At 49.8% G+C, this 27,526-nt stretch overlaps 12 protein-coding genes across 12 annotated transcripts; 3 read left to right on the top strand and 9 right to left on the bottom strand.

Annotated features, from left to right (window-relative positions):
- Positions 1 to 268: 268 nt before the first annotated feature.
- On the top strand, positions 269 to 1,331 carry CABS01_13479 (uncharacterized protein; the record flags this gene model as incomplete). The annotated part of the gene is made up of 4 exons (XM_060546821.1): positions 269 to 380; positions 432 to 504; positions 588 to 1,012; positions 1,087 to 1,331. The coding sequence occupies 4 exons, from the start codon at positions 269 to 271 to the stop codon at positions 1,329 to 1,331; spliced, it is 855 nt and encodes a 284-aa protein (XP_060394881.1).
- Positions 1,332 to 1,651: 320 nt separating this feature from the next.
- CABS01_13478 (uncharacterized protein) lies at positions 1,652 to 3,457 on the bottom strand (the record flags this gene model as incomplete). The annotated part of the gene is made up of 4 exons (XM_060546820.1): positions 1,652 to 1,910; positions 1,981 to 2,124; positions 2,192 to 3,294; positions 3,350 to 3,457. The coding sequence occupies 4 exons, from the start codon at positions 3,455 to 3,457 to the stop codon at positions 1,652 to 1,654; spliced, it is 1,614 nt and encodes a 537-aa protein (XP_060394880.1).
- A 628-nt stretch (positions 3,458 to 4,085) lies between these two features.
- Positions 4,086 to 4,520, bottom strand: CABS01_13477 (4-carboxymuconolactone decarboxylase; the record flags this gene model as incomplete). Its single annotated transcript, XM_060546819.1, has 1 exon — positions 4,086 to 4,520. One exon carries the CDS (start codon positions 4,518 to 4,520, stop codon positions 4,086 to 4,088), a length of 435 nt encoding a protein of 144 aa, XP_060394879.1.
- Positions 4,521 to 5,210: 690 nt separating this feature from the next.
- CABS01_13476 (3-hydroxyisobutyrate dehydrogenase) lies at positions 5,211 to 11,185 on the bottom strand (the record flags this gene model as incomplete). Its single annotated transcript, XM_060546818.1, has 8 exons — positions 5,211 to 5,960; positions 6,027 to 6,221; positions 7,128 to 7,545; positions 8,103 to 8,266; positions 8,328 to 8,515; positions 8,592 to 9,492; positions 9,575 to 10,931; positions 11,001 to 11,185. The coding sequence occupies 8 exons, from the start codon at positions 11,183 to 11,185 to the stop codon at positions 5,211 to 5,213; spliced, it is 4,158 nt and encodes a 1,385-aa protein (XP_060394878.1).
- Positions 11,186 to 11,775: 590 nt separating this feature from the next.
- CABS01_13475 (uncharacterized protein) lies at positions 11,776 to 12,971 on the bottom strand (the record flags this gene model as incomplete). The annotated part of the gene is made up of 4 exons (XM_060546817.1): positions 11,776 to 12,037; positions 12,157 to 12,516; positions 12,580 to 12,716; positions 12,771 to 12,971. The coding sequence occupies 4 exons, from the start codon at positions 12,969 to 12,971 to the stop codon at positions 11,776 to 11,778; spliced, it is 960 nt and encodes a 319-aa protein (XP_060394877.1).
- A 651-nt stretch (positions 12,972 to 13,622) lies between these two features.
- On the bottom strand, positions 13,623 to 15,196 carry CABS01_13474 (uncharacterized protein; the record flags this gene model as incomplete). Its single annotated transcript, XM_060546816.1, has 3 exons — positions 13,623 to 13,748; positions 13,810 to 14,088; positions 14,162 to 15,196. The coding sequence occupies 3 exons, from the start codon at positions 15,194 to 15,196 to the stop codon at positions 13,623 to 13,625; spliced, it is 1,440 nt and encodes a 479-aa protein (XP_060394876.1).
- A 1,201-nt stretch (positions 15,197 to 16,397) lies between these two features.
- On the top strand, positions 16,398 to 17,423 carry CABS01_13473 (dienelactone hydrolase; the record flags this gene model as incomplete). Its single annotated transcript, XM_060546815.1, has 4 exons — positions 16,398 to 16,533; positions 16,593 to 16,710; positions 16,786 to 17,138; positions 17,221 to 17,423. 4 exons carry the CDS (start codon positions 16,398 to 16,400, stop codon positions 17,421 to 17,423), a joined length of 810 nt encoding a protein of 269 aa, XP_060394875.1.
- Positions 17,424 to 18,022: 599 nt separating this feature from the next.
- Positions 18,023 to 18,824, top strand: CABS01_13472 (short-chain dehydrogenase/reductase family Oxidoreductase; the record flags this gene model as incomplete). The annotated part of the gene is made up of 2 exons (XM_060546814.1): positions 18,023 to 18,591; positions 18,644 to 18,824. 2 exons carry the CDS (start codon positions 18,023 to 18,025, stop codon positions 18,822 to 18,824), a joined length of 750 nt encoding a protein of 249 aa, XP_060394874.1.
- Positions 18,825 to 19,208: 384 nt separating this feature from the next.
- CABS01_13471 (uncharacterized protein) lies at positions 19,209 to 19,538 on the bottom strand (the record flags this gene model as incomplete). The annotated part of the gene is made up of 1 exon (XM_060546813.1): positions 19,209 to 19,538. The coding sequence occupies one exon, from the start codon at positions 19,536 to 19,538 to the stop codon at positions 19,209 to 19,211; it is 330 nt and encodes a 109-aa protein (XP_060394873.1).
- A 956-nt stretch (positions 19,539 to 20,494) lies between these two features.
- CABS01_13470 (endo-1,4-beta-xylanase D precursor) lies at positions 20,495 to 22,003 on the bottom strand (the record flags this gene model as incomplete). Its single annotated transcript, XM_060546812.1, has 1 exon — positions 20,495 to 22,003. One exon carries the CDS (start codon positions 22,001 to 22,003, stop codon positions 20,495 to 20,497), a length of 1,509 nt encoding a protein of 502 aa, XP_060394872.1.
- Positions 22,004 to 22,562: 559 nt separating this feature from the next.
- On the bottom strand, positions 22,563 to 23,842 carry CABS01_13469 (uncharacterized protein; the record flags this gene model as incomplete). The annotated part of the gene is made up of 3 exons (XM_060546811.1): positions 22,563 to 23,040; positions 23,107 to 23,606; positions 23,669 to 23,842. The coding sequence occupies 3 exons, from the start codon at positions 23,840 to 23,842 to the stop codon at positions 22,563 to 22,565; spliced, it is 1,152 nt and encodes a 383-aa protein (XP_060394871.1).
- A 1,705-nt stretch (positions 23,843 to 25,547) lies between these two features.
- On the bottom strand, positions 25,548 to 27,008 carry CABS01_13468 (uncharacterized protein; the record flags this gene model as incomplete). The annotated part of the gene is made up of 2 exons (XM_060546810.1): positions 25,548 to 26,930; positions 26,991 to 27,008. 2 exons carry the CDS (start codon positions 27,006 to 27,008, stop codon positions 25,548 to 25,550), a joined length of 1,401 nt encoding a protein of 466 aa, XP_060394870.1.
- Between the last annotated feature and the right edge of the window lie 518 nt (positions 27,009 to 27,526).

Here is a 27,526-nt window from a genome sequence, read left to right as displayed (position 1 = left end):
TGAAACATACTGTACCAATACACCCAGTGATATGTGAATGCGGAGATCTAATGTGCCTACTTTATCCATGTTGCTCTTTTGCTGTGTTTGGGGCTCGACCGCTATACCCCGAGTTGGAGACAGCCCGCACCGATGTGGAGTACGCTGAAGTTCAGGCAGTTGGTGTACCGTGGCTTCGTGATAACAGAGGCAGCCCCGGCCGCTGTGGTTCCCCCAAGGACCTGATCAATCTAGACTTCTACAACAAACGCGACAACGCAACGCAAAAATGTCTGCCTACACTGTTAGCGATTCAGAATTCCAGCAGTTGGAGGGCAAAATCATCTTGGTCACTGGAGGTGCAGCCGGCATTGGAAGAGCCATTGTCGACCTTGCCCATCGTAAGCAACACAGTATGAGCTTTTAGCGCTGTGCTGACCGTTCCGTGATAGGGCATGGGGCAAAAGTAGCATTCTGTGATGTTGACGAGACTCGAGGAAAGCAAGTTCAGAAAGAGCTCGGCAAGTAAGTCGCATTATTGTCTATGGCCTTCTTATGAAACTCCCCATGCAAGGCACGATGTTTGGCTCATGCTCAAGCGTCAACAGCGTCTTCTTCAAAAAATGTGACATCTCGGACTGGAACGACCTTGTCAGCTTCTTTCAAGATGTTCATTCAGAGCTTGGTCCCATTGATACCGTCATTTCGAATGCAGCAATCAACAAAATCGAGACACTTGACGAGCCGGGCTCTGGGGCAGACTGGTATCTTCAAAAGCCAGATGTTTCGGTTCTCAATGTCAACATGGCTGGCACTTGGTATGTGACCAAATGTGCCATTGGTTTCTTTCGCAAAAACCCGGAAACGAGATCTCAACTGGTTCTATTCGGGTCCGCTGCTAGCTTCTTCGATACACCACCCTGCTACACCTACTGTGCCAGCAAGGCGGCTGTTCTGGGTCTTATGCGCGCTATGCGGACTCAATTGCCGGAGATGAACATTACTGTCAATATGATCGCACCTTGGATGACAGGTGAGTGCGCCCTTACCCCCTGAGGATTGCTCGAGCAGTTCCCGAATGCATTGACACGAAGCTGAACCTTGTAGATACGGAGATGGTCACCGACCATATCAGAAGTATTTGGAAGGAGTTACCTGCAAATACGCCAAAGGACGTTGCCACAGCAAGCCTGCTACCTGCTATGCGACCTGAAGTAAATGGAAAGTCTTTCTTCATTCACGGCGGGAATATCAGTGACCTGGAGGACAAGCTTGACGAGACTCAACCTCTATGGTTAGGAACCGAACTCGATAAGCAGATGAGAGAAGGGCAGCGTAGACTAATTCCCTAGTTAGATTACGAAGTGAGGGCAAGGACATGGCTGTTAGTTATTGTTAGTGTTCCTTCCATCTTATGTTTGCGGAACGGAATCTATGTCTACTCTTGGTACGAATAGAAAACTGCAGAATATGTTTCCCTCAATGTTGCGATCTCTCAAGAGTTACATTCGTATTCCCACTCAATGTACTGACAAAGGGATACGATGTGAAATGCAACCACTCCAAAAAACGAGACGTTATTTGATAGTACCTAGGGAGACATTCATATTCGTAACGGGCTTGACATCTAAGCAGTTCGCCAGACTCTTGTACAAATAAGCTCATGAGTTGATCAATGACCTTCTTCGAAGTTCTTTTCCCTCAACGCGCTATACTCCCTCCTGATAATTTCTTCATGTGCGACAGAGCGGCATGAAATGGAGCATTCGAAAGGCTCAGGAACACTCAGAAAGCCTGGCATCATTCGAGTTGTGGGGACCTTTTTTCCCCCGTTGAGATCTTCTTTCCGCTCAATATTGAATCCCCACAAGATGCGAGAGATAGCAATAAAGAGTGACTTCTCAGCTAGATGGACTCCAGGACATGCACGTCTGTCTACATGTTAGTCATGTGCATGTACCGTCATTCCAAGACAATCAGGTTCGGGATGAAGCTACGTACCGGCCAGCACCATAGGAAAAGTGATCGCGCTCATAGGGATCCTGCGAGTTCATGTACTCCGCTGCAGAGAGTGGACTGTTGAGGAACCGAGATGGATCGTATTCATCGGCATTATCGTAGCGACTTGGATCACGCTGGATAGCCCTGAAAATTTGGCACTAAGTGTTAGCCGAATTTCTCGGGAACATGTGGATTGCATGTAGTTACTCACCACCAATTCAGGACGACTACAGAGTCCTTCGGGATGAAGTGTCCTTCGTACCAATCGTCCTCGGTGGAAGCGTGATACATCCCAAATTTGTTGACCGGGCGCCATCGCAAGGTTTCTTTGATCATCGCCCGAACGTAAGGAAGATCTTTCTCATCTTCCCATGTGGGCATCCGGTCGCTTCCGACGACATGATCGATCTCTTCTTGACCCTTCCGCATTGCTCCGGGGAAAAGAGTCATGGCCAGGGTCCAGTTGTTGATAGTCGTAGCTGTTGTCTCGGAACCCGCCTCTACCAGACCACCGCAGGTATACGCCGCGAGCAAGTCGTCGATGCCGTTCTTTTTGGGGTCACCGAGGTAAAAGTCCTTGCAGAAGCAGTCCTTGGCAGTGCCGTCGTCCGTTGTCTTCTTCAAAGCCTCCCAAAGCTCAAGCCAAATCTTGCTGTCGTGAGCGAAGGCTTTCTTTCCCCAGGTGCGCCAGTTTCCCAAGAGGAACTCGGGAAGATTAGCGAGGCCGGGTAAACTCTCGACGGCGAAGGCACCAGCAGCCATCATGATGGAAAGATTTTCCAGAACGCTGAAGATCTTGGAGATGATCGGGTCTTGGAAGGAAGGAATGCGGTACCCATAGGTAGCTAGCATGATAACAGAGGTAGAATAGCGCCGATTGATGGTGTAAAACTCATCGGGCTGATCTAATAGATCATGAAGGACCACTTTTGACTCTAGGTCTTGCGATGGCATGTATCTCTTTGAAGCATTCAAGTTGAGAAGTGCGTGGCTGTGTTTTCTCAGGTTCCTCCAGTCTTGCCCGTATGCCATGAACAGTTGTCGAGACTTTCCACTTGCAACATCCTGCGCTAGCGGGAGATGCGGCCGTGAGGAGTATATTGCCGACTTCTTGTCCATAAGATCTTTGACAGCTCTTGGTGATGAAAGCCAGATATAGTCGGTCGCCCCGACTTTCGTGTAGAAGATATCGCCGTAGGTGCGATGCCATTCGCGGACTTTTTGGCGCACAAGTTCTGAGTCTGCGAGGTCGTAGAGATTTCCAATGATTGGGAGACCTCGAGGTCCGGGTGGTAATTTCTTCCTTCGTGGATCCTGTCAAAGACTCTTGATCAGCATGTTTAAGTTCGATGGAGAAACATGTACTCACTGTCAACTGATTTGGAACATAGCGAAGATAACAACCAAGCAGAATCAGAAAGATTGTCAGACCAATACCCCCGATATGAATTGAGCCTTCTTTCGGAAGAATAGGCATATTTGGTAAATGAATGTTCACGAATTTCATTTTGTGGAAGGGAATCTGAGCTGTGAAACTTGGCTGGATGGATATCTAGTATGATGTAGATAATCGACGAGTGATGAACAATTCCATCTATGAAATCTTTGAGTAGCACTAGCCAGTCTCAGAAGAACTGAGCTAGACTTTGATTCACACAAGACCGCCCATCCGTATGGGCCTACATAATGTGGGGGGCAGGGGTAGTGTCTGGGGAGCTACAACAAGCCCTGGTAGATGCGGGGAGCTTCGAAACTCTGCTGCTTCGTGTTAGAATCCATGTCACTGGGGAATGCAAACCTCATCCTGAGTGAGTGAAATTTTGAGGAAGGAAAACAAGGAATAGTCGGAGTGATTTTGAGACGACTCGAGTTGATCTCACGCAGCCATTACCTGCTGTCACCATTCTGTCGGTCCTGACCAGCTTACGTCGGCAGTCACCAATTCATCACGATCATAGGCCAATCTCACAGAATAATACATGATAAAACCCAAAGAAAATATCAATCTTCGACACGTCTATTGGCGTTTATTGCATGTATCGAAAACTGTCTTACTATCCGACTCCGTGGATGCATAACACCCCGCAACCGACTTGACCACATCCTTACTTCTTCTTTTCTTCGTTCCAGGCAATAATGACCTTTTCGGCAACTTTGAACCCCTCGATACCAGCTGGCATTCCACAGTAAATAGCCGCTTGCAGCAGTGTCTCCCGAATCTCTACTTCACTCGCTCCGTTGTTCAGTGCTCCACGGACATGAGCTGCAAGCTCGGGGGCTCTGTTCAGAGCGCATAACATGGCAATGTTTAAGAGAGATCGCTGCTTTCTCTCCAAGCCTGGCCGAGCCCAGACCGAACCCCAGCAAGCTTCTGTGACGAGCTCTTGCATCGGCCTGGCAAAGTCGGACGAACCACCAGCCAGAGCTGCGTCGACGTAAGAAGTCCCTGCGACCTCATATCGGATCTTCAGTCCTTTGTCGTAAAGTGTCTTGTGAGCTTCCGCCTCTTTCGCAGTGTTTGCTGCAAGCTTGTCGGCCATGTTGGTGTTTTCAGTTGCTGACGGGCCGACGTGTGGGTTGTTTGAGAGTTGATACGCTGTGAGAATGGTCCGGGATCTGGAAACGTGCTGGTGAACTTTGGGCCCAGCTTGCTGGCACGTATCGTGCGACTGCTGCTACCTTAGTTGGGTTTACATGGAGGTCTCATTTCAACTACCAAATTACCACAGGGAGGCTGCTTACATGACGGATGTGATTTTCCGGACCCCTTCCATATTCTTACCCCATATCAGAGCGAACACTCTCCCCACATAACCCCACATCACCACGGAACGGAGACCCGAATGCACCCCGCATTATGGTGGCGGGGTCCTGCTTCCGTGCCGTCACTTCGTAAACCGGAGTGGGGAATCGGCATTGTAGGTCTGAACTAGCCATGCCCTTGCTTGACTCGGGCATTGGCTGTAGCAAAGTAGCTCGCAGGGAGGAAGGTGCAACGGTTTCACTGGGAGTCTGCTGGGCATGTTCAATTAAAGAGACGGTTGAGGCAGTTGAGCCCCCATGAAATTGGAACATCTACTGAGTTGGACCAATGAGGACAGGGCCTTCTCTAACAGAGCAGTCTGGTTGTAGAGAGTTGTTTGCATTAATCGGAAACCAGGAAATAGATCATAAAATTCAGAACGAGTCAACATGAATATTCTAGAAGGGTGCTCTGAGTTTACCCAGATTCAATCAACTTGCCACTCCTCGTTGCCTCCAATGTATCTGTAAAGCACGCGAGAGTCAAGATCGCGACATTTGGAATCTTGACTCGCCTCCTTGTAGGCTCTGAGGCCAACAGCACCAAGAATCAACTTTGCGTCAACCTTATCCGCCATAGACACAGCTAAGCCAAAGTCTTTTGCCATCAACTGAATCTTGAAGCCGCCTTGATACCCGTGACTTGCTGGGGCATTTGGACAGATGCCAGGCACAGGATTCCACTTGTCGCAGATCGTGCTTTGTGCAGTACTGTTGGAGAACACGCGCGCGAGGAGTCGAGGATCGATGCCCGCTCTCATCCCGATGTTCATGGCTTCGGATGTTGCAAGTGAAATGAGCGCCGAGCAGTAGTTGTTGCAAAGCTTTGCCGTAAGACCCAAGCCTGGGCCGCCACATGCAATGATATTCTTGCCCATGAGACCCAGTAAGTCGCGAATTTCTGGCCAGTTCGGATTTTTTTCGGAGCAACCAGTCATCAGAGTCAATGTAGCGGCTTCCGCACCGAGGGTGCCGCCAGATACAGGTGCATCGCAGAAGAATGTGGATGGAAAGTGGGATTTGATAGTGTTTGATACCAGCTGGGACGTCTCCGTGTCGATAGTTGAGCAATCGATGAGCAAGCGGGACTTCAGCTCAGGACCCAATATCCCGGTGTCTGGGTCCAAGTAGACGGTTTTCACATGGCTGCCCTCTGGAAGCATTGTGAAAACTATGTCCTATATTCCAATGTTAGTCACGCGAGGTGGAGGTAGTGAAATATGATTGACCCGGTGTCAACTTACAGCCTTTTGTGAAACTTCTCTCGGAGACTTGCACCCTGTGATATCCGCATTCTTTGCCTGATCGATGAGTTTCTTCATGGAGGTCTCTGAGATATCGTAGACGTATGTTTGAGAACCCTTCGCCACCTTGGCGACGAGATTGGAGGCCATGGGCAAACCCATAGCCCCAAGGCCAATAAATCCTAGGCTTAGTGGCTGATCCATGACAAAAAAGAAGAGCGTGCAATGAGGGGAAGGAGAAGTTTTTGGGTGCGCATGAGTGTAGGTAGTTCTCTTCTTGTTGATATCTCTAGAAGATATATGGATCCAGTTCAAGGTATGAAGGCTTGCTCAAGTAATCAAGCGAGTCTGAGGTAGGTAGGTCGTTGGGGCGGGGTAAGGAAATAGGTAGCTACTATGGTCAGACCGTCAGCGGGCAGATTCGCAGAGCACATCTCACAGAACGAGAGGGCACGTGAAACAAGCGTAAATTTGGAGAGTCGGAGACACAATTGATTCTTCAGAAATCTGACTGACGCGGTGAACCCTTTAATAATTGCTATACGGTTTGTGTCTTGGGGCTCAGTTTATCTTGCCAGGGAAAAAGGCTCCTTGGTGATCTTGTGCCCAGACTGCGTCATGAGCAAAAACTACCTGCAATACGAGATTGCTTTGCTTTGAGGCTTCTCGCAACGTCGAAATGCTGTTGAGTGTGTCCGTAGCCTCTCTTTTGTTCATATGGATACAACAAGCTCGACCCTCACCGTCTTCCCACTCAGCTATCTGCATCTCGCCTGTCAACAACCGAGCGTCGTGACAAGCATCGCCGATAAGCATCACCCAGGATTGAGGTCCTACTCTTGCAAGAAGTCCAAGATGTCCAGGCAAGTGGCCTGGCAAATCGACAGCAAACAAGGAACCATCGTCGCTTCCCCCAATATCCAGTATTCTCAATCCCTCCAAATTCTTCCAACCATTTGTGAATCCTGCTGCGTCTACGTGTTCCCTGGGGCCCGTGATCTCTTCAACCCTGAGGCCGTCGAAAAGATCAGACTGGAAATTGGAATGAGACATATGCCCATTCATCCCCTGGCTAAGCAATTCAAGCGATCCTTGACCAACTCGAAAGCGAGCATTGGGAAAGTCGGAAGGAGTTCCAATATGGTCCCAGTGGACGTGGCTGAGTATAACTTCGTCGATAGCTGCCACATCAAGACCTCCATCGATCAGGCTCTGTCGGACGTCCGGTAATAAGGTCATCGGCTGACGATTCTTTGTGTGGTTTTGTATCGGCGTAGAATAGCGACCAATATCCCGTCTCAAGCCCAGATCGTAAAGAATGCGTCGATGACCCCCTTCGAATGAATTCTGCGAGATGAGGAAAGAGAGTGATGGCACAAGCGAGGTCTCGTCCTCAGACACCCCCGCAACGAAGAACCGCTTGGGGAGGGTGAACTCGCCGCCTCTGAGAGCGGAGACTTGGACCTCCCCCCGTGCTTTCGACTCCAGATCTTTAAGGGCAACTGCCATTCCATCGGATCTGGACATGTTGATTCGAATTTCTTGCGTATTTCGAGATGAGGCCGGTGGGTGAAGAGTATAGGTAAGACGTGTGGGTGCCAACAATTCAGGCGGCGATAGACCGGTACTTGCGGGGTAGCTGTATGGCCCAATCCTGCGTCTCCGTGCCAAACTTCAGGACTTAGCTGGGATTCAGGACCTCCGCGACTGATCTGTATCGAAGCTTCTGAGAACGCATCTAGATACAAATGTATTCCCTTCGATCCGCCCTTTCACGATCCGACTAGCATGTCATATCCTGCCCATCCTCGACCCATCGAATCTCCACACGAGGATGGTCAACTCCGACGCCACACTTCCTGATGCCACCGTGCTTGAAGTTCATTTGGCAGAATGCGATTGACCTACGACTGAATTTGTTTTCCCCTTCAAACCCCTTGGAGTCATGACAATGTACATCGCAACATGTGGAGAATCTCTGCATCTAGATCCCTTGGTGGAGGGAGTGAGATGAGTTTAATGTATGGTTCCCAAGCCATCATTACAGCGCTTGAGGTAGTTGACCACTAGCAATACACGTTTTGCAACAAAGAGATTTGTTGTAAACTTCCACCCGTCTTTTCCGCGTTGTACGTCACGCCGGTAGGTTTACGGCAGCTGGCATCATACGCGTCTTGATACGCATCGGCCAGTTGGCTCAGTATTCCTCCCATCCGTGGCGTAATGCCCCACACCCAGACCTAGGAAGTTATCAGTATATCAGTTTGCAACGATGCATGAAAACAAAATAGTATCACCTACGTCTGACAGAAACCAGCCCCACGTCCTGGCGATTCCGGCAGCAAGAGTCGTGCCCTCCCCGATATCGCACTCGGCCTCATCTAGAGTCTCTCTGATCAAGGCTAATAGCTCCAGCTCGCTCTGAATTGGCTGCATCCCGGCTATCTTGTCCTGTTCTATGGACTGAGCCCATTTTGATACTAGAAGAGCTGTTTGCAGCAAGGAGATCAGCATCATGAACGGACCCTCCCAATCAGCTGGAAGGGTTATCTCGAATTCACTTACCACCCGTCCACCCTGCCACAGCATGCTCAACACTCCATCGAAAAGCGGCAGTCTTCCGGACCAGAAGATGCCCCATCTTGACTGGAACAACCATGCCTTCGAAGGCCTTCGAAACCATCTTGAGAATGTGGGAGCTTCGTTCCATCCTGCCCATAATGAATGATGACACGCATGACCCTACGTCCCTATCCTCAAGGCTCAACAAGCTGATTCGACAGGGAGTGGTGGATATTTTCGACAGCTTTGTGTAGGCTATGCGCAAGACTGCCTGGCAGTTGAATACAAGCGAGATTTCTTTGTCCTTCTCGTCTTCTTCTGGACGTGGTTGTCGTAACTCGCTCCTGACGCCTTGGAGAAAAGCATCGCACCGAGCCAACGACTGCATAGCACCGTTGAGGAGCGAAGCTCTCAGAGGGTCTTGTTCATCACCAATATCATTCCTTGCAATCGGACATGTTGAAGCGAGGGCCTGGCAGACTTGTAATCTCTGCCACATGTGAACGACGACCGCATGGGTCAAGACGAGGGCAGTAAAGGTCGACACGCGGTACGGTACCGTGTCGGCATGATACCTTCCTTCAAGTAGAATGTCAACAAGTACATCTTTGATTGTGTGTCGTCGACTGTATGGCGAGCTTTTCGAGGCAGCTGTCCGAAGCTCTCGCCACTCTGCAGGTGACCTCGCGTTCCACATCTTTTCATCTTGATACGCTTCGATATCCAGATCTTGGGTCGCATGAAATCCAGGATTGACGTCGTAGATCACCATAGTGAGGGTACTCTCTATGAAGATGCCCCCCAGCGCGCGCTTCCACGACTCTAGCTCTATCCACGTGTGCCACGTCATCTCGGATGGTTCTGTTTCAGTGTTTTCTACCGCAGTTCGAGCTTTGTTATAAACCTTTGAGATTTTGAAAGACGCTAGTAAGTATCATTGTCTCGAAGTAGTCTTCTATCGCTCATGAAGGTGCAGATTGACTCACCAAGGTGTAGAAGCCATTGTCCTTCATCGTTGCGTCAACGAGATCCTTCTCCCCGCTCATGACTGCGTAAAAGCTAAGAAGAATTTTCGCTTGCACAAACCAAAGGAAGTAGTCCTTTACCATGGATTTGGAATCGTCCTTGGTTGGTTGAGGCACCTGTTCCACACTGCGGATTGACAAGTCATAAAGATGACGCGCCCGACGTCGGTCTAGGCGATAGAGAGCGCCGATGGAACAGATGGAAAGCACCAAGGGGCCCGGAGTGTGTGCCAAATCAAAAGTTTGCATATGAATGATCGGAAAGTGGCTATGAAAACTCGTCATGTAAGCAGATAGGAAGCCCTGCAACGTTTTGGCAGTGGGCAGTTGGAAGTCTCCAGCTGCTATTCTCAGCCGCGAAGACATGTCTTTGCGAAGATACGCACACGTCTCTTCGTCAAAGGTCACGGTCGGATATTGTTGACGCCCGTCTTCGAGTAGAGAAGGGAGATCGCTGCTAGCCGAGGGTATTTGGCAGCTAGCCCATCCAGGGGGGGCTCCGCTTGAAGGGTCTTCAGTATTGGGATGGCGTGGAATTCGTCTTCGATCATCTCTCTGCTCCGCGGTGTCACCTGGTATGGGCGAGAGGTCAAATGCGCCCATGCCGAGATGGGCCAGTGTTCTCGGTGAAAATAGCTCGTCGTTTTCCGTGGATGGATCAGCAGCACCGCTCTTCTCCGGTGGATTTTGTGGTTGACGAGGGGGTTGTTCTCGTAAAGCGCCAGTCTCAAGCCCGTTTTCTGCTGGATATTCACTTGGCATCTCCATGGCAATACTTTCAAAGGGAAGATCCATGTTCATGAATAACGCTGGGTCTAGCGGTGGCAACTCTTCAACTGGATCGACGTCGTGGAAGTACTGAAGCTGCAGCAAGTTTCCTTCCTGTTGAGCATCATGCTGGAAAATGTCTGCGGGACGACTTTCGGTGGCTCGGTTAAGAGTACTTGGATCCCTGCGCGTCTCGAAGGATTGGTCAGTTAATGGCTGAAACGACATCAACATTCGTTCAAGTTCGATGTCGGGATCGGCTGCTTGCCGAGAGTATGACTTCCGTCGTGAGTTGGCTCGGCGCCGTTGACTGGAACATGGTGATGTTGTGGAAGAAGCGACGCCATCGTCTGGCGACTGTGAGTCTGGAGATTCCTGGCCGGATCTTTCGTCTTCCTCTTGGTCTATGTTCATGTAGTCATCGCCTTTCGACGGAGAGAACACTGTTGCTTGCGCCAGTGGCGCGCATGCTACTGTCACCACATCTCCAATCTTTTCTTTTGCTTGCTCCTTCGCATGCAGAGTGCGCTCGTGTCTCGTAACAAGGTCCCTAGAAGCTCTCAATTAGCAGAAAGTCTTGTGGCTTGTCCGAGATCGGAAAGCTTCTGCCAATACGTACTTCCTCGCGTATGACTTGTGACAGTATCGACACACGTAAGGCTTCTCGTGCGTATGGGTTCTCTCGTGACGAATGCAGTGCTCGCTGCGCTTGAAGGCTTTCGAGCAGTGCGCGCACTTGTACTGGCGTCGTGGTCGACCTCTTCGCGCGGCGCTGGAGGGACTTCCTTCGGGCCCTGAAGACATGGACGTTTTGATTCTATGCTCCCTTTCTCTGAACGCGGTGATCTCGTCTCGATTGTTTACTTCCGTCGATTCGAATAGCTTCAAGCAGTGGATTGGTAGCCTCAATTGCCATAATGTGGTGTTGGCAAGGAACAGTGCGGGCAGATCGGATTCCTGAGATGCCGACAGAGGCCGGGCTTGACTTGCGGGGGGACCAGGACATCCCCTACATTCTTCTCCGCACCTGATGCGTATTGACCCGTTAGTGTCCTGGGAAGTCTGAAATCCACGGCGTGCGACTCGCTGATGGCTGATGAATCAGGGCTGTGTCAGCTTCTTCCGCAGCGATGGGCCCCATCCTAGCGTCACATCTCATGCACCAAACATTCGGCAGTGATGGGAGGGCGAACCCAGCAAGCTTTACGGCGCCTTCTGCACCCCAGAAGCCGCTAAGTGAGGTTTATATTGGCAAAGGCTGGGGAAGACTGCGGGGAAGTGGCAGGGGCCAACGCTCACAACTTCACAAGCGACTAGGTACTCAAATAGCATGATGTGAGGGATCGTTTCTTAGCTACTACTTATCTGCCCAGGAAGAATTAGTTCCCGACGCTCTATGGCCTTCCGTGTGCTTTTATTCTGTTCAGGACAGTGTCATCAAACATGGGGTGTAAGATTGACATCAACACAGCATCGCTGCCATCCTTGATGAACTCGGCATCATGGGCCATCGCAATGTGCATCCCATACTCCTCGGCTGCTTTTCTGAGTCTGGAAATCGTATCAAGTGCTTTGTCTAGATCTTCATGCAAGCAGAATCGGGATCCGTCGTCCATTTTGACGTTGGCGATTTCTCGGCGACCAAGAAAAATATCCCTGCTCGGAAGTAAGCCTGTTGTTCAGTGACGGTCGGAAGATGAGTCCATTGCAAGAGGCTCTTTGAAGGACGGCGTGGAATCCCTCAGGATGACGATAGTTGACGGATATGCACTGACCTTGAATGACAGCAGTCACTTGCCATGACAATGCGTTCGCCTGATTCTAAATAGGCGCATGCTGCGAGATTTCCTGCCATATGTCCAGGGGCTTCGATGATCCAAAGACTGCCATCTCCGAAATAATCCAGTGCTGATTCGAATGGTCCCCAGGACTGCCACGAGCCTTCGAGCTCTTGAAAATTTTCCGTCCGAAATTTGTCATCGCCGAAAATCCGAGAGTCCCATTGAACCATCGGCTGGATTTCGTCATTCTGGATATGCCCTGGAGAGCAGTGTAAAGCTGTCCCGCGGCCAAAGATGACCTTGGCGTTGGGGAATTCGTCTTTGATCGGACGACAGTGGTCCCAATGTGCGTGACTGCTGGCCGGTTAATTGTCCTGGCATTCGAATAAACGTCCTTGGATTTGCCCATAGAAATACCTGAAGAGCACTGTATCAATGTCCGAAGTTTTCACACCAATGTCTTGCAACTGTTCTGTAAGCCGTCGACGTGGTCCAACTGGATTGCAGCTCGTCCAGTGGTAATTCAACACGAACGGGGTATACATTTGCCGGTTCTGTTGGACGTCAAAGCGTGAGTATTGTACATCAGTCTAATTCTCTCGACTTACATCACTAATACCAAGATCCCAAAGGATCTTGCGGCCTGACGCTCTATGATGGATGTAAAAACACCAGTTGTAGAGGAAATATGGCCTGTCATGCCCATCTGCGTGGATCTTTGTGTCGTCTGTTGTAGTGAGACCTCCGCCATCAAGTAAGGTCAATTCGACAGCACTACCCGAGAATGGAAGAGTTTTGATGCCCTTCATGTTGTTTCGATGAGAATATGTCTTGCCGCGAAATTTCCTTGGTAGTTACCCCAAGCCATCATGCGACCAGAACGGATGCGACCTGTCTTCATATAATAATGCATCAAGCTACCTCCACGTCAAAGCTCCCCCGCATTGTCTTGCGTGGCATTTTGCATGTAAACAAAGCCACCAGGGTCCTTGTTCCTCAATTTGAGGCCCTCATTTCAACACTCTCGTTGGGATGGCGAGGTGCAGCACAGGATGGCCAATGTTGTTGCATGGCGAAGAAAGAATTTGCATGGATTGTCATCCACTTACTTGATTGCTTGTTGCTTCAATTTTCTCAAGCTGGTTATTTGTGAAACATTGGTTATTACCGCCACACTCTTTGTTTGCTCAATAGTTTCATGTTGCAAGCCCTTACCTCTCGACTTTCTGTTTGCTCACCGCCGTTTCCGCTTTACCACGTGGTAAAAGGCATTCATTTCGGTAGATAAATCCCAGCCGTGTCCTAGGTACTTGAACCTATGATAGCATCTGGCTCACGGGGAAGATATTTCCTCAGCAGAGAGCGATATGATACACTCTCAATGCTCTTGAACATAAATATTTAGTCTCACTTATCTTCATACTGCAGAATTCTATTCTGATACATGTAAAGCTGAATACTCAGAGAGCTGGTTTCGCCTGTGCGTCGATATCGAAAGCCTTGTATCCCGTAAACAGACTATCAGGATCCCACCGCCTTCGGATCTCCATGAAGCGAGCACGAGCTGAATCCGTCCATACTTTGATCTGGAATCACCTTGGTGTCAACGGTGTTGTCGGCTAGGTTCAGTAAGGAGAGAACACATACCTTAGGTGAATGCAAGGAGTTCTTGGATTGGTCAAAGTCGGCACTGTAGATCCCACAGGCAACTGCTCCAGCCTTTTTGTACGAGGCCCGCATGGTTTCTCGTACTCGGGGCACAAGAGCAGGGTCCTTCCAGCCACTGAATGTTGATATATAGTATTGCTGAGGAATACTGAAGACAGCATCTCCCTCATCTGGTTTGATAGTGTCGCAGATATATATGCAGCCAAAAGATGACTTCGTTGGCAACTCGCACATAGCGGGCTTGATGGCCTCAATTAACTAAACCGCAAATTAGCAGTGAATTAGCATCGGATCGCATTTGTCATTTGAAATTTAGGGTGGTTTTCCGTACCTTTGGAAGGGACACCGAAGGACAGTTGAGGATACTGTTGATTCCCCATTTCTGGCCCGGTGATTCGGGATTGATCTGTCGCTGAAGCTCGAAAAACTCCTCCCAGCTCGCTTCTACCGTGACCTTTTCCTCAGTAAGGCAGCCTTTGATGTTCTCAGGGACTACGTCCCAGACTTCTAACATTGCAGCAGCCTCGGCCAAAGTATCGGCGTAAGCGCAAACATTGATAGCCATCACTAAAGGTGATGATTCGGGAACAACTTCCGCCGCTTCACTGTCAAACAACTCCGGGTGAAGTACGCAGATGGCCGACTCGGTAAACTTTCTTGGCATAGCGTCATTTCGTTCGAAAGCAAATGTGATTAAGTTTTCGAACTTATCGCCAACAGTGAATGTTGTAGATCGCCAGAATAGTCGTTTCTTTGGTATAGTCCGACTCCAGATTCGGGTCACAACTCCAAAGAACGCTTGCCCGCCGCCTCGAGCAGCCCAGAAGAGGTCTGCGTTTTCCGTCCGGCTTGCTATCAATACTCTACCATCCGGAACAACAATCTCCAGTCGAACAATCCATTCTGTAATAGTAGCTCCCCATGCTCTCATGAAGAGACCTTGGCCGCCTGCTAGACAGAAACCTCCTAGTGCTACGTCAGGCGCATGCCCAAAAGGAAAGAATCTGCCGACGGCGTCTGTGGCCTTCCAGGCTTCATAAACGCGAATGCCGGGGCCCACCTCGACCTCCTCAGTGACTTCATCATATTTGACGTGGTGATTAATGTTGCTGACGTCGATAAGAACTCCGTTATGGACTAAGGAGGGTTTTGAAGGGAGGTGTCCTCCAGATCGAATGCCAACTGAGACCTTTAGCTCTCTGGCCCTGCGAAGTGCTTCGACGACATCCTGAGAGGTCTTTGCCACATGTATCTCAGTCGGATATCTGTCAGTCTCTTCTCTATTGAAGTACAAATTCCGTGCTTCTTCGTATTGTGCGGTTCCACGTCTAAGAGCGTGGCCTTCGTCAGGATTGGAAGATGACATGTTGAAAATAATTTTGCTCGTGATGCTGCTATGATCTACGTGTATTCATCGGGCAGGAGACATAGATTCAAGTAATATCTTTTCAATATGATTCAAAATTAGTCGCTGCTCGAGTTCAAAACTCGTAAATACCCCACATTGGGCCATCGTTGGCGGACAACCTATGTCAGAACCCAGCGGATGTGGGGGCGGGGATGGATCAACCGCTTGAGCCTACACGTATTCCTACCCCATGGTGCCGCGGGTGCTTATGCTAGGTCATTTTGATCGCCCTCTCATTAGATAATTCGTTTAGAAGAGCCTCGTAGTTAAGCATCAGGGGCGGTGCCATAGGGTTTGGGTCAAGAGCCCGCAACCTCAATCTCATCTCACACTTGTATTGTCGGGCCAAATCGTTCTTCATTTCGAAGACCGATAAGCGGCAAACAGCGGTGGACATTGAGAGAAATGCAGAATTGTCCACCAAGACCTCGTAGATTTTCCAATCGATTCTTTCGGGAAGGCCTACAAGCTTCGAAGTTGTCGAGGTAGGCCAACAGACACGAATTGACTTGAACATCAACATCGATGTGGTTGAAGGGCATGCGACGGAAGTTTGCAATTCTTTGAGATCGAAAGCATCAAAGACAATAGCATAGAATAGTCTCTTATTATCACTTAATATAATATATTGCTTGTTTAAAAAGAGGAAGACAAAATGATTCTTTCGATAGTTTCTCTCCGCCGCCGATAGAGGAAATGTTCGTTTCATCTCATCAAGCTTTGACTGAGACGACCCCGAAACGCTCCAGAGAGCACAGCACCGGCCATGTACGAGATGGACATCTGAGAAGCTGATTGGCTCACCTTACTTGATCTCCGGTCGTCTTGTCTTTTGATCAGATAAAACAAAAAATTGGTGGGAGCGAGCACCTCGTAGTTGGCGCTAGATACTAGATTGGCGGAAGTTTGCTGCGTGTCGGCAGCTTGCCACACCCTCCAAGTTCAACACTCTCGGCATGATGTTCTTCGGATCCCGAGCCAATTTGGAGTTAAGCTTCCCTTATGAGGCAGTCTCGATGCAGGTACGGTGCCTCGAGGGAGAGTCTACATCCCATGGTACGCATGTTTTGGCACGTTAAAATGCTCAACCTTCCCCAGGACACACTCCAACATATTTGTCTCTCTTAGAGCAGTTATTTGGTTCAAATAGCTTGCCACGATGCGATACCTCTGTCCTGTCTCTGCATTCCTGGGGTTGATGTGCCTGGCGGAAAGTAGGAGCTCATACGTCGCTGACTTGTCCATCTTGGCATTTGCCGGCACCCCGGTTGGGAAAGTTGTGCCTTTTAATGGCCGTAAGTGACTATTCTATGACTGAACATCGTGCTTAAGTATCGTATATTGACAAAAACAGTTGACCTCTACGTCTCGATGCCGCGCAATAAGAGCGAAAAAGGGCCAGATCCGATGCGACAATTTGGAGTTCTCATGCTGCCTGACGTTTTTGGGATCCAGTCGACGGAGAACATGCTGTGAGTAGACCGAGGATGCATGATTCTTCTTCAGCCTAGCTTTATACTTTCTAGTGATGACTGACCCTCTCAAAGTCTCGCCGACAGCTTTGCCCGCGCTGGCTACATCACTGTTGCCCCAGACTTGATGGACGGCAAGCCAAGAACCGAAGGGTCTATGTCAGGGTTCAACGCGAGCGAGTTTTTCAAGTCACATGGACCTAGCGTCACAGACCCCAAAGTCGAGAAAGCCATCACCTACATGCGAGAGCAAATGGGCGTCCGTCATATTGCATCGACCGGGTATTGTTTCGGTGGGAGATATGTCTTCCGAGCACTCGGGCTTCCCGACAACAAGGGAGTGCAGGTTGGGTTTGCTGCACATCCAAGCGCACTTGGCGACGACGAAATCAAGGCTATTAAAGGACCTGCAAGTCTGGCCGTGGCCGGTAAGCTCTATTCCAGGAATTATACATCTCCCTCCCTCATGAGTTCGGTGCGTCTTACGAGACTAACTTTTACGCCGCACAGAGGGGGATACTGGTATGTTGACAAAGAGAAGGGTGGAGATTGAAACAGCCATGGGAACCACTGGTCAACCGTTCACGATGGCACTTTATGGCGGAACACCTCACGGCTTTGCTACACATCCTGATCTCAACAATCCTGTGCAAAAGGCTGCGAAAGAAGATGCTTTTCTCCAAGCGGTTCGCTTCTTCGAGACATGGTTATGAGAACATCGGTTCACTCAAGTAAATGAACATGCTTGCATACAGCTATTGGCAAGTACCCATTTGTTCAGGGGTCCTGAACAGCTAGAGAAAGGGCATGAGTCATCGCTATGGCACTACTTAATCATTCAATCAACTGTGTTACACTACCACCCCTTCGAGTGGCTACGAGACGTGCAAGACTGGAGCCATGTTTTGCAAAAGAAATTAGAACAACATATATCTATCTTAAATGTATATTCGGAATCGCCCAGCAACATCATTTTCGTTATGGGACATGTTGAACCAATATCCCGGTACGTAAGTTTCGGTTGTCAGCGGGCTGCATTAGCGTGCATTGGGGGCGAACGGTGGCTGACAGTGGAGCTGTTCATATGCTCGAGTTTGGCAGTAGAGATCGTGAGATCTAGTGAGAAGTATCAAAGCAATGACGTGACACAGAGAAGGTCTCGATTATTTATAGAAGGTCTCGTCTACCATCGCGTTCACCTCATCCCATGCTCACTTGTTCCTCACTGTTGTGTTCTTTTGCTACTCTTTGCTTTCCTCACCTCGAGGCCCATTGAAGCCATATCTTGAACCCGATAGTCTACATTACCGAAATGTCTCTCACATTCAGCGAGAAAGTCATCATTGTGATTGGCGCTGCATCTGGAATGGGCTTAGCTACCGCAAAGACTCTACTTGATGAAGGTGCCAAGGTTGGAATGTCTGACGTCAACAGCGCGGCTCTTGAAAATGCAGTCAAGGGACTTGGCTCAGAGCAACAAGAGAGAGTCTTCTCTAGAGCCTCAGATGTCACAAACCGTGCATCAATCCGCAGCTTCCTAAGACAAACAAAGTCGCATTTTGGCAAGGTCGATGGTGTCGCCAACTTTGCCGGTTGTGGTGGCCATGAATTGGGCACCCAGTCGGTCTGGGAAACCAGCGACGCCGAATTCGACTTCATCACCAATCTCAATATCAAGGGAGCATTTCATGTACTCGCTGAAGCTCTTATGCCCGACTTTCTATCTCACGGCGGGAGTTTTGTTCATGTTGGAAGCATGTTCTCACTCCAAGGCTTCCTGAAGGGTGCGGTATTTGCCGCTTCCAAGCATGCGTCCCTGGGTATGGTTCGCAGTGCGGCTAAAGAAGTCGGCGACAGAGCCAGAGTCAATTGTGTGTTACCGTAAGTCATTCGCACTCTTCCATTTGGTTGAATGATGCTGATGAAGCGGCAGTGGTGCTATTGACACGCCGATGCACCAAGCCAATTTGGCTAGAGTTCCTAAGGACTTTCCTGCCCCAACACTCGTAGGGAAGGCCCAAGAAGTAGCCGATGTGACCGTTTTCATGCTCAGCGACAAGAGCACTTTTGTCAATGGAGCCGCTTGGAGTGTTGACGGGGGTGCCGGTCTGTGATCAAGCCCATGCTCGCATCCCGCAATTGCAATTGGTTCGATTGGTCTTCGGACAACTCCCTTGCAACAGCACGACACTGTCTTCTACTTCAGACCTGCACTCAATGTAAGCTGAATATTATCATGCAAGTCAAGACCTTAGCACTTTCATTTTCATAGTGAATGAATCTTGACTCTGTTCACTTGATTTGAGACAAATCAATGACTCTCTCTTTTGGTCCTTTGTGAACATCTGTTTCATATGTCATAAGGATTTTTTCATTACTGCTACTATTTCAATAGAGCTCCAGTCCGAACTGAGGTAGTTTTCACTTCATTCCTCCGTCCATGGCTGTTGGATGAAGCCGCTCCTTCCGTTCGAAGATTTCATGCCCTAAACAGCCACTCAAAGAGTAGCCTCCTTCGCGTCCTCGCCGATCAAGAAAACAGGCTCCTTGTTGCTGTAGTTGGGGACGTCCTGCATGACCTTGGCCGTGTCGGGTGAAGCGAGCGCCTTGTGAATGCTCTCAACGCTGTCGAAGGTGAGAATGCCGGCGAAGGCGTACTTGGGCTGCTTTCCGTCGGGGGACGCCGAGTACTTGGTGACCTTCCAGGACTTGACGCCGGCGGACTTCCATGTGGCAGCGGCCATGGGCATGTGGCTCTCGACGTAGTAATCGATGTTGTACTTGGCATCGGCCTCGTTGGGGTAAAGGACAGAGACAGTGGCAGGCATTTTGTCGAGTTTTTTGTTTTTTGTTCAGTTGCCTGGACGAATAACGCGTTTGGGTTGTTGGCGAGTGAGTGATTGGAGCTAAGTCTGTTGATAGGTATTTCGAATTGAATTAATCGTTGTGACTCAAGTCTAGACCGCCGGGATCCGAAAGGGATAAATACCTCCGCCCGCCATCCCCTCACTGACGTAAGACACAACTACGTATTTCCATTGGGCGGAGACACGGCTTACCAATTCTCCCTTCTGTCGCAGTCTTTTAGGTTTCCACTCCGTGGATTCCGGTGCGAATGGGGGCACTTGACAGCGTGCCAGGTGGAGCGGATTCGGGCGCTCCGTGCTCCGTCTCTCGAATCTCGACTTGATCTCCCGTGCCTCGGCATGCCTCGGACACACGGAGTTCTGAGCGGGGAAGCTTGTTTTGCTAAACCCCGCTTCTCAATCAGTCGGACTATCATAGTAATCAATGATACCAGTTGATTGACATGGAGCTTATCGGTATGGCTTCCAGCCAACTACGCTGCCACATGGTACAGGATTGATTGAAGTTCCGGTAGGCGGTCTGATGTGGCAATATGTCAAGAGCGTCACTTGTATCCCATCGACTGCTACAAGGCGACAGTATAATGGTCTCCAGCTTTTCTCTAAATTCTCCGAGATATGAATTTTTTAACTTGCGGATATAGTAGAAATAAATCGGAATAACGCCTGATTAGTTCTTCCCCCGCACTCGGATGTACTGTCGCCTTGTAGCAGTCGATGGGATACACCCTAAAAGAAATATTACATCAAGAACTAAAGTAGATAACTTTAGTAAGTGGTTGCAGTTTCATCGTTCGATTTGAATCATCATCCACAGAATACTAATAATCCGTTGATGGCCCAGCGTAAATATCCGAGTCCACATGCGGGTTCATTCTTATGACGGTTCATTCCAACGTACTCGATTACTGTCCCATTTACTGCGGGTGTGCAACAGAAAGGTTATCATAGAGAGCCCCGGTTCGGAACACTCGCACTCCCGTGGTACCCTTTGTACTCTTCGAAACGACGTGTGTCAGCTTAGGGGCGCTCATATCATCAACAAAAACTTTGACCTCCTTGTTAATGACAGTCACCCTTAAATGGTAGTCTGTTCCAGTCTGGATCGGCGTCTGGGCAGATGCTAGTTGAGTCCAACTCTGGTCCATTTGACCTAGAACGACCTCGCCTGATGCGTCAATTGCAGCGTAGAACCCAGTCAAGCTGTCGATTCCTGCTGAAGCACTCGTAACGCCGAAAAGAACTCCCGCATCACCGGAATCTTGAGCGTTTGACCCAACATCTGGATCAACGAGGGCGATGTCGATGTCAAACACCAAATCCTCGAATCCTGTGTTCTGAAGGGCCTTTCCACTTGTGGCCTTTTCCGCCTTAAGCTTCCCGTCCTTGACTGAGAAGGACCCTTCAAAAGAGGTGTTCCAGCCAATCAGGTTCCCGTCCTCAAAGTTGTCCTTGACCAGCATCGTAACTGGCTTGATTGTCCCATCCTCATTGAAGTACATCCTATCATAGGCAAGATGACGATGGTTGCCATCACTATCGCCTAATGGCCTGCGGTGATAGAAGATGTACCAGATGTCCGTTCCGGGGACTTTGATGACCCCGTTATGGCCAGAACCAGTTGCTACAGCGGTATCCTGCTGGAGAATCTTGGCTTCCCGGTTAAAAGGGCCAATGGGTGAATCCGAAATGGCGTATGAGACTGAGTAATCCGGGCCCGTCCATCCCCCTTCAGACCACATGAGGTAGTACTTCCCATTGCGCTTGAACATCAGGGAACCCTCCACATAGTTCTCGGGTGTGATTTCTTTGAACTGGCTCCCGTCTGAGAAGGTGCCGATGCTGACCATATCGCTGTTCAGCTTGGCAACATTGGCATGCGCGTGGCCACCATAGTAGATATACGCCTGACCATCATCGTCGATGAAGACATCTTGATCGATGGGTTGTGCCCCATTATAGTACTCGCCAATGAGCGGCTTCCCGATCGCATCTTTGTAAGGGCCCTCGGGCTGGTCTGCTACGGCAACACCAATACCGCCAACCTGCTTTTCTCCCTCTTGGATATCATTGGCTGCAAAGTACAGGTAGTATTTTCCGTCGCGTTCAATATGGGCGGGCGCCCACATGGCTCTGTTTGCCCAAGATACCTGGGCTTTGGTAATGATGTCCGCATGTTTGGTCCAGTGCACTAAGTCGGTCGAAGAGAAAGCATCTAGATAGGTCTGCTCGTCATAGGCGTAGGATGAGGTCGGGAATACCCAATACTGGCCCTTGTAGACGCATGTGTCGGGATCGGCGTACCACCCGTCCACGAAAGGGTTGCCGGCTTCCGAAGTGGTGAAATCTGGGAGCGCTCGCCTCATGGTTGCGGCGTATGAACCACTGGAGAAGAGAATTGCTGTCGTGTAAAATGGTAACTTCATTTTCGGCGAGTCTGAGTGTCAGATGTTGAGGTGGCGTTATTGAGGGGTAGCGGCTGTGCATTCGGAACAAAGACTGCCTTTTGTACGTACAAATGCTACCTTGACCTTGAAGTCGCGCCCAATATTATAGAGAGAAAGCTTGCATTGCTGCGTCACGTTGCTGCAAGAGGGCACATCGCACGTTTAAATGACATTTTTGGATTCCCAAAGTCCAGCTTACCCAAGTCCCCTAATAACGTGCAGGAGGATTTTAGCGCTCATCTGTAATTCTGCTGCCTGGCGGCCATGACACCCTAGGGGAACTTTGGAAGCAATTATTTTAATGCTAATCCACCATGACGATCACTCTCGAGTACTAGACACGGGGTTAAACGTGTTCTTTTGACGAATTGGGACCAAGGAACCTTCCACTGAAACGCTGTATACTCAAGCTACTCTTTCAAGCCTTCTAGAGAAGGATTGGCAATTGCAACATTGTCTGAGTAATTATTGGAAGAAACTTTGGACAATTGCTGTGCAAAGAGAACAACGAGAACTTTTGTACTTAAAATGCTTGGAACTACTTTAGTCTTCTGGATAACTCCATAGAACCACTGTACTCCGTCTCATCGTGTCCTCGTTTGAAAACGCCAGGTGGTATCGTTGCATTCCCTCTCTTTGGGTCAAACCTCACATCACCTACTTTCCACGGCCTCGGGACCTGGTTATGTTGACCCGCCCGAGTCTCGGTCAATGGGTCCTTCCACTCCGCTAACTCCAGATCAGATCTTGACCTCCTCAAACCTGGGCTCGCTACGGTAGCTGTTGCAATCGAGGCTGCTCCTAGACGGCGCATCATGGACTCTTCGTCACTAGCGAATCGAGCCGGTGGTGCTTTGTGGTCCCGTACCAATGCTCGCAGTATTGGTATGGTTGCAGCGATGATGGTGACAACACTTTCTGCTGCACCCCAGATCACCAACTCGACAGTATCGATAATGTCGAAAGCTCCTATCGCAGCAATCGTTCGGATCTTGATAAAAGATACAGCACCGGCGCTGGTAGAAGTATTCGTCAGCCACGTGGATCCCAACTTCCAAGCGGATCGTTGAAGCACAACTCACAATACGCCCATGCTCATAGCAATTAAAACACCAAATTTCTCTTTTTTGGTCATAGTAAGCCCCCATATAATCTTCCAAGGCAAGATGGCCAGTACGATATCCATCCCTCCAGAGTACGATGCCGTGAAGACGTTGTAGTTCATCATGATGCTCTTCGGCCAGCAGGTGCCAGGTGTTGAGGCTGTCCTCCAAGTCTTCTCAACAGGCCAACATTGTATCCAGGTGAAGAGCACGTTGACGCCGAGGAAAGTGTTGATTGAGATGATGATGAACCATACAAGCAACTTCATCCATCGTTCGGATGATTCTCGTGTGATTCGAAGCAGGGTCAGCGCGAAAGACGTCTTGCTCCAAGCTGCTGCGATGATTGAAAACGACCCAGAAAGGTTGGCGTAGAGTAATAGCCATGACCAATTTCCCGGTGTGATATCCCAGTTATGCTTGCCAAAGTCGTATGACACGTCGATAGAGATGAACGATCCCAGAGCTAGCAGAGCGCACTAATCAAGGCGTCGTTAGGTACTGGCAACTTCGTCATCAGTCGCAATCGAGGTAGTCTTACCCACGATGCAACCAGCACATGGTCGTCTAACCACAGTCCTCTTCCACGCGAGAACTTGCAGTATATCCGTAGGCCTATAAATGCACCAGCAATACCAATAAGAGTCCATACTGTGGCGAGCAACCCTGGGCCATAGTCGTCGTGTGGGAGTTCGTCCCAAGGGGTATCGTCCATAACCACGAGATGTGCTCAATCACGACGTGGTGTCGAGAACCACCGCATGCAGAACTCTTCTATGCCGCCCCAGCTGCCAAGGGGCAAGGTGGTATAAAATGGTCCCAAAGATCGAAGAGATCCCCGAACAGGGACCTTGGTTGCGTCTGAAAGGCGATGCATGGCTATAAAAGAACTGGTCAAGTGGCCTTCCCGCCCCTTGTCCTCCGCACATCACCCGAAAAAAGGAGTTCAGCCGGTAGACCAAACGCTACCACGACAGTTTTATGGTTCCAAGGTAGTCGATCCTTCAAGGGTTGCAGTGCGACATCACTCGTCGGCTCACCCGCTGTCTAGCAATTGGAGAAGAAGGGGTGCCCCTGAGTGTCAGACCCGGAAGCGAGATGAAGTAGCAGCGAACAGTATCATCCCCCGCACTCCCGCCCGGCCGAAAAGTCAGAGCACGGACGGATCGGGCTCTCCCGCAGGGTGACAGCCGATGGAACTGGCGGCACGAAAGATGAATCAATTCATCGTGGCGAGCTTCGCATGCATGGCTGTGGATTTCCCACCAAGGCCCTTCGAGAGAGGAAAGCTCTACGGAGTAAAAAGTGCTCTCATACCACCACGTATGTACGCTCGGGCCTGGACAAGGGGCTTGCCCATGGTTCTGTCTCATCGAATCCCGGATTACAGCTTGGCATGGCCACGAGTATCATGAACACGACCTCCAGAGTCCGATATATGAAGGAGATTCACAGACCAGTCTACCCAAGACATAAGGCGTACGAGTCGATTGACTCGAGAGCAATACCCCAGTCATGTTGCCTTACTGTGTGAACTTTGAGGATTCAAGTTCACCGGAGTGGAGTCTTTCGACTCAATGCCCCGACCGATCTCTGTAGGACAGCTTAGCAACTGTTTGAACTCCTCAACTCCTTTCAACTCACCCTCCCAGAGTTCGTCGGAGTATCCTTCTATTTGAGGGCGCGGTAGTGCAAGATCACTCATGCAGGCCTCATGATGAGCTCTACAACTACCTCTCACAAATATCTGAAGCTGTGATTGACTCAAATGTTGGTGCTCTGCACCATTACCCAGCGTGAAGGGGCCAGATGAAAACCAAATGAGATACTCTAATCTACATTTTCAGGCTGCCAGTCGGACCCGGGCTTAACCTCAGTATTTACGACCATTTACTCACTTTAACCGCAGACAGTTACATCCTGCATCCGCGTTTTCACCTCCTGCAAGACTCTTGCGCCCATTTGCAGTCAGGTTTGTTCAGCCCTTTCGCCTGTGCCTATGGACCCTTGGCAACATTGAGCAGACCGAAGCGCAACCCTCTCCAGCGGGCATGCCGCCTGCGTGAGTTTATTTCCGGTTCTAGACCACCAGAAAGAACCGCAAACAGCAACTTCACCCGGACATCCCGGGAAGCAGGCCATTCCTCGGTCGGCTTGGTATTGGTCTCGATTGCTTCCATGATTTCGGAGAGATTCCCCCTTCAGCTCGGAAGAGGGCTTCCGTGCTCTCGGCCTGAACCGAATTGGAGGCATTTCCCAACTCCAGCACACCAAGTCGCTGAAATAGGAAGCAGCACCTCATGGGCTATCTGAGAAGTTTCAATCTGTTCCGCCATCGGCTGGTTTCGTGTACGATCATCCGAGTAGAGAAAAAAAAAGCCAAGTCCGCTCGATAGTAATCCCACGCCACAACGAATCACTCACAATAAATCGATCAAGTCCTTTGCCTGTCTCTCTGGAAGCCCCTGCACAGCTTGTAGTATCCTTCCCGCACGATCGCTATCATAGATAGACGCGGTCAAGCCTCTGAATTTCTTCTCAACTCGCTCGTGCGAAAAGGGATGCTCATCCTCTCCCAGGGGATACACCATCGCTTCTTCGATATCGCCTACGCCACCTATGCCTGAAAATGCCATCCGCACCTCGAATTCTTTCCCGAGTGTGTGGTCGATTTGGACCTCAATCCTATCGCACAGCTGTGCAACTTGCTTGCTCTCCATCTTGTCGGTATCGTATGCACCCCAGCCGATGTCGCTACCGAAAAGCCACGCAACAGCGACTTGGTAGTAAATGCTGAACTGAGCATCGACGATGGTTTTGGGGTGCTTCTTGTTAGGACTGGGCTCACCAACGATGCCATATCCAGCTCGAGCCAACCCTAGGACTATTCTGTCCGGCAGCTTCTGTGAGTCGGACTTTGCGGCAAGTCTTGCTGTGATTTCGATGGCGGTATGAGTAAACCGACATGCGGGGAAAGGCTTCAGTGCTGTCGCTGGGTATATCCATTCCATCCCAAGGCTTTCGGTCAATCCAACGGCGTTGACGTTTGCAGAATGAGCTTGCAAGAAGCCCCATTTGCCCTCAACGATGTGAGAGGCCCCAGTCACGCCAGCCTCCGCGAGAGCAACACAGAGGAAGGCATCGTGGGCGGCGAAGCCAGGATGTAATCGCTTGTTCCAAGATCCATTGTCGAGAAACTGCATCGAACCAGCGGTCTTGGAGCCCGCTAGGCCGAACGCATTGTAAACTTGTGCAGACGTCAGGCCCTTGATCTTGCTGATGGCAGCAACCGCTCCGAAGATACCAGCCGTGCTGGTGTTGTGGAAGCCTCGAGGGTATCCACCATTTGACAAAGCACGACCGAGACGAGAAGCAACCTCGTACCCAACGGACAACGCCGTGAGCAGTAAGGTTCCAGGGGCATCTGACACCTCGGCCTGCGCTAAGGCAGCGGGAATGACACTGGCGCCAGTGTGAATGATACCAATAGCGAGCGTATCATCGTAGTCGAAAGAATGCGCAAACGCTCCGTTCAGCAAAGCTGCGATTTGGATGGGATAAGTCTTTTCTTTGCCGTAGACTTTACTCTTTCCAATCGAGCCCATGGCGAAAGCCTCGACGCCCTTGATGATGTGCTCACTCGACTCCGAATGGGCACCTCCGCCGGCCCCCACTCCGACATGATCAATGACGAGATCGAAGAGTTTTGCGAGGGCCTGGTCTGGGATATCCTCGAACTGAGTCCGGACTATGAAGTCGCAAAATCTCTCTGTCGCATCTTCTGCGCCTGGGAAGCAGTGATACTATTTAATTTTAATCTTGTGTGGCAAGGAGAAACAGAAACTACTCGCATAGAAACTTACGTTGTGATTTTGTGCCATTTTATGTTCTGGTGCGTGTTGAGAAGAAACATGCGATTTACGTCGAATTTGTTTGTAGCCGGGTAAGATGTTATTGCCATAAACTAGCCCCAATCCCCAGCTATACAGACATGTAGATATGAGACCGCCTACATGTACTTATGAAGAGTGTCGTCATCACATAGCCGATCGGTTCACGGCTATGCCGGGGCTAAGACGGTATTCAAGCTCAAAATGCGGGGGAGGGGTCGAGCGGATGCATACACCCGGTGCTCCATCATTTAACTATCGACCTGTGGACCAGCGCAGGCACCACGTCGATTGGTAGGTACCTGATGCAGAGTACCTAATGTCTAGTATCGTTATCTATGTTCGATCTTCTTGGAAACTCGACTTGTTGACTTGTGAGAATGGAACTAATCGATCTCTCTGTTACTATCTACCATTTGTTGAGCTTGAATCTGATGTTCTCGTCAGAAGTTTGCACATATTTTTCTTAAGATGGTAGTGTTGACATGAAGTAAGGTAAGACAGATTAC

The sequence above is a fragment of the Colletotrichum abscissum genome (assembly GCF_030869225.1).
Source record: "Colletotrichum abscissum strain IMI 504890 chromosome Unknown Scaffold_45.1, whole genome shotgun sequence".
Lineage (NCBI taxonomy): Eukaryota > Fungi > Ascomycota > Sordariomycetes > Glomerellales > Glomerellaceae > Colletotrichum > Colletotrichum abscissum.
The sequence above is the reverse complement of the archived record's forward strand: the minus strand, read 5'-3'. Positions and strand labels throughout refer to the sequence as shown.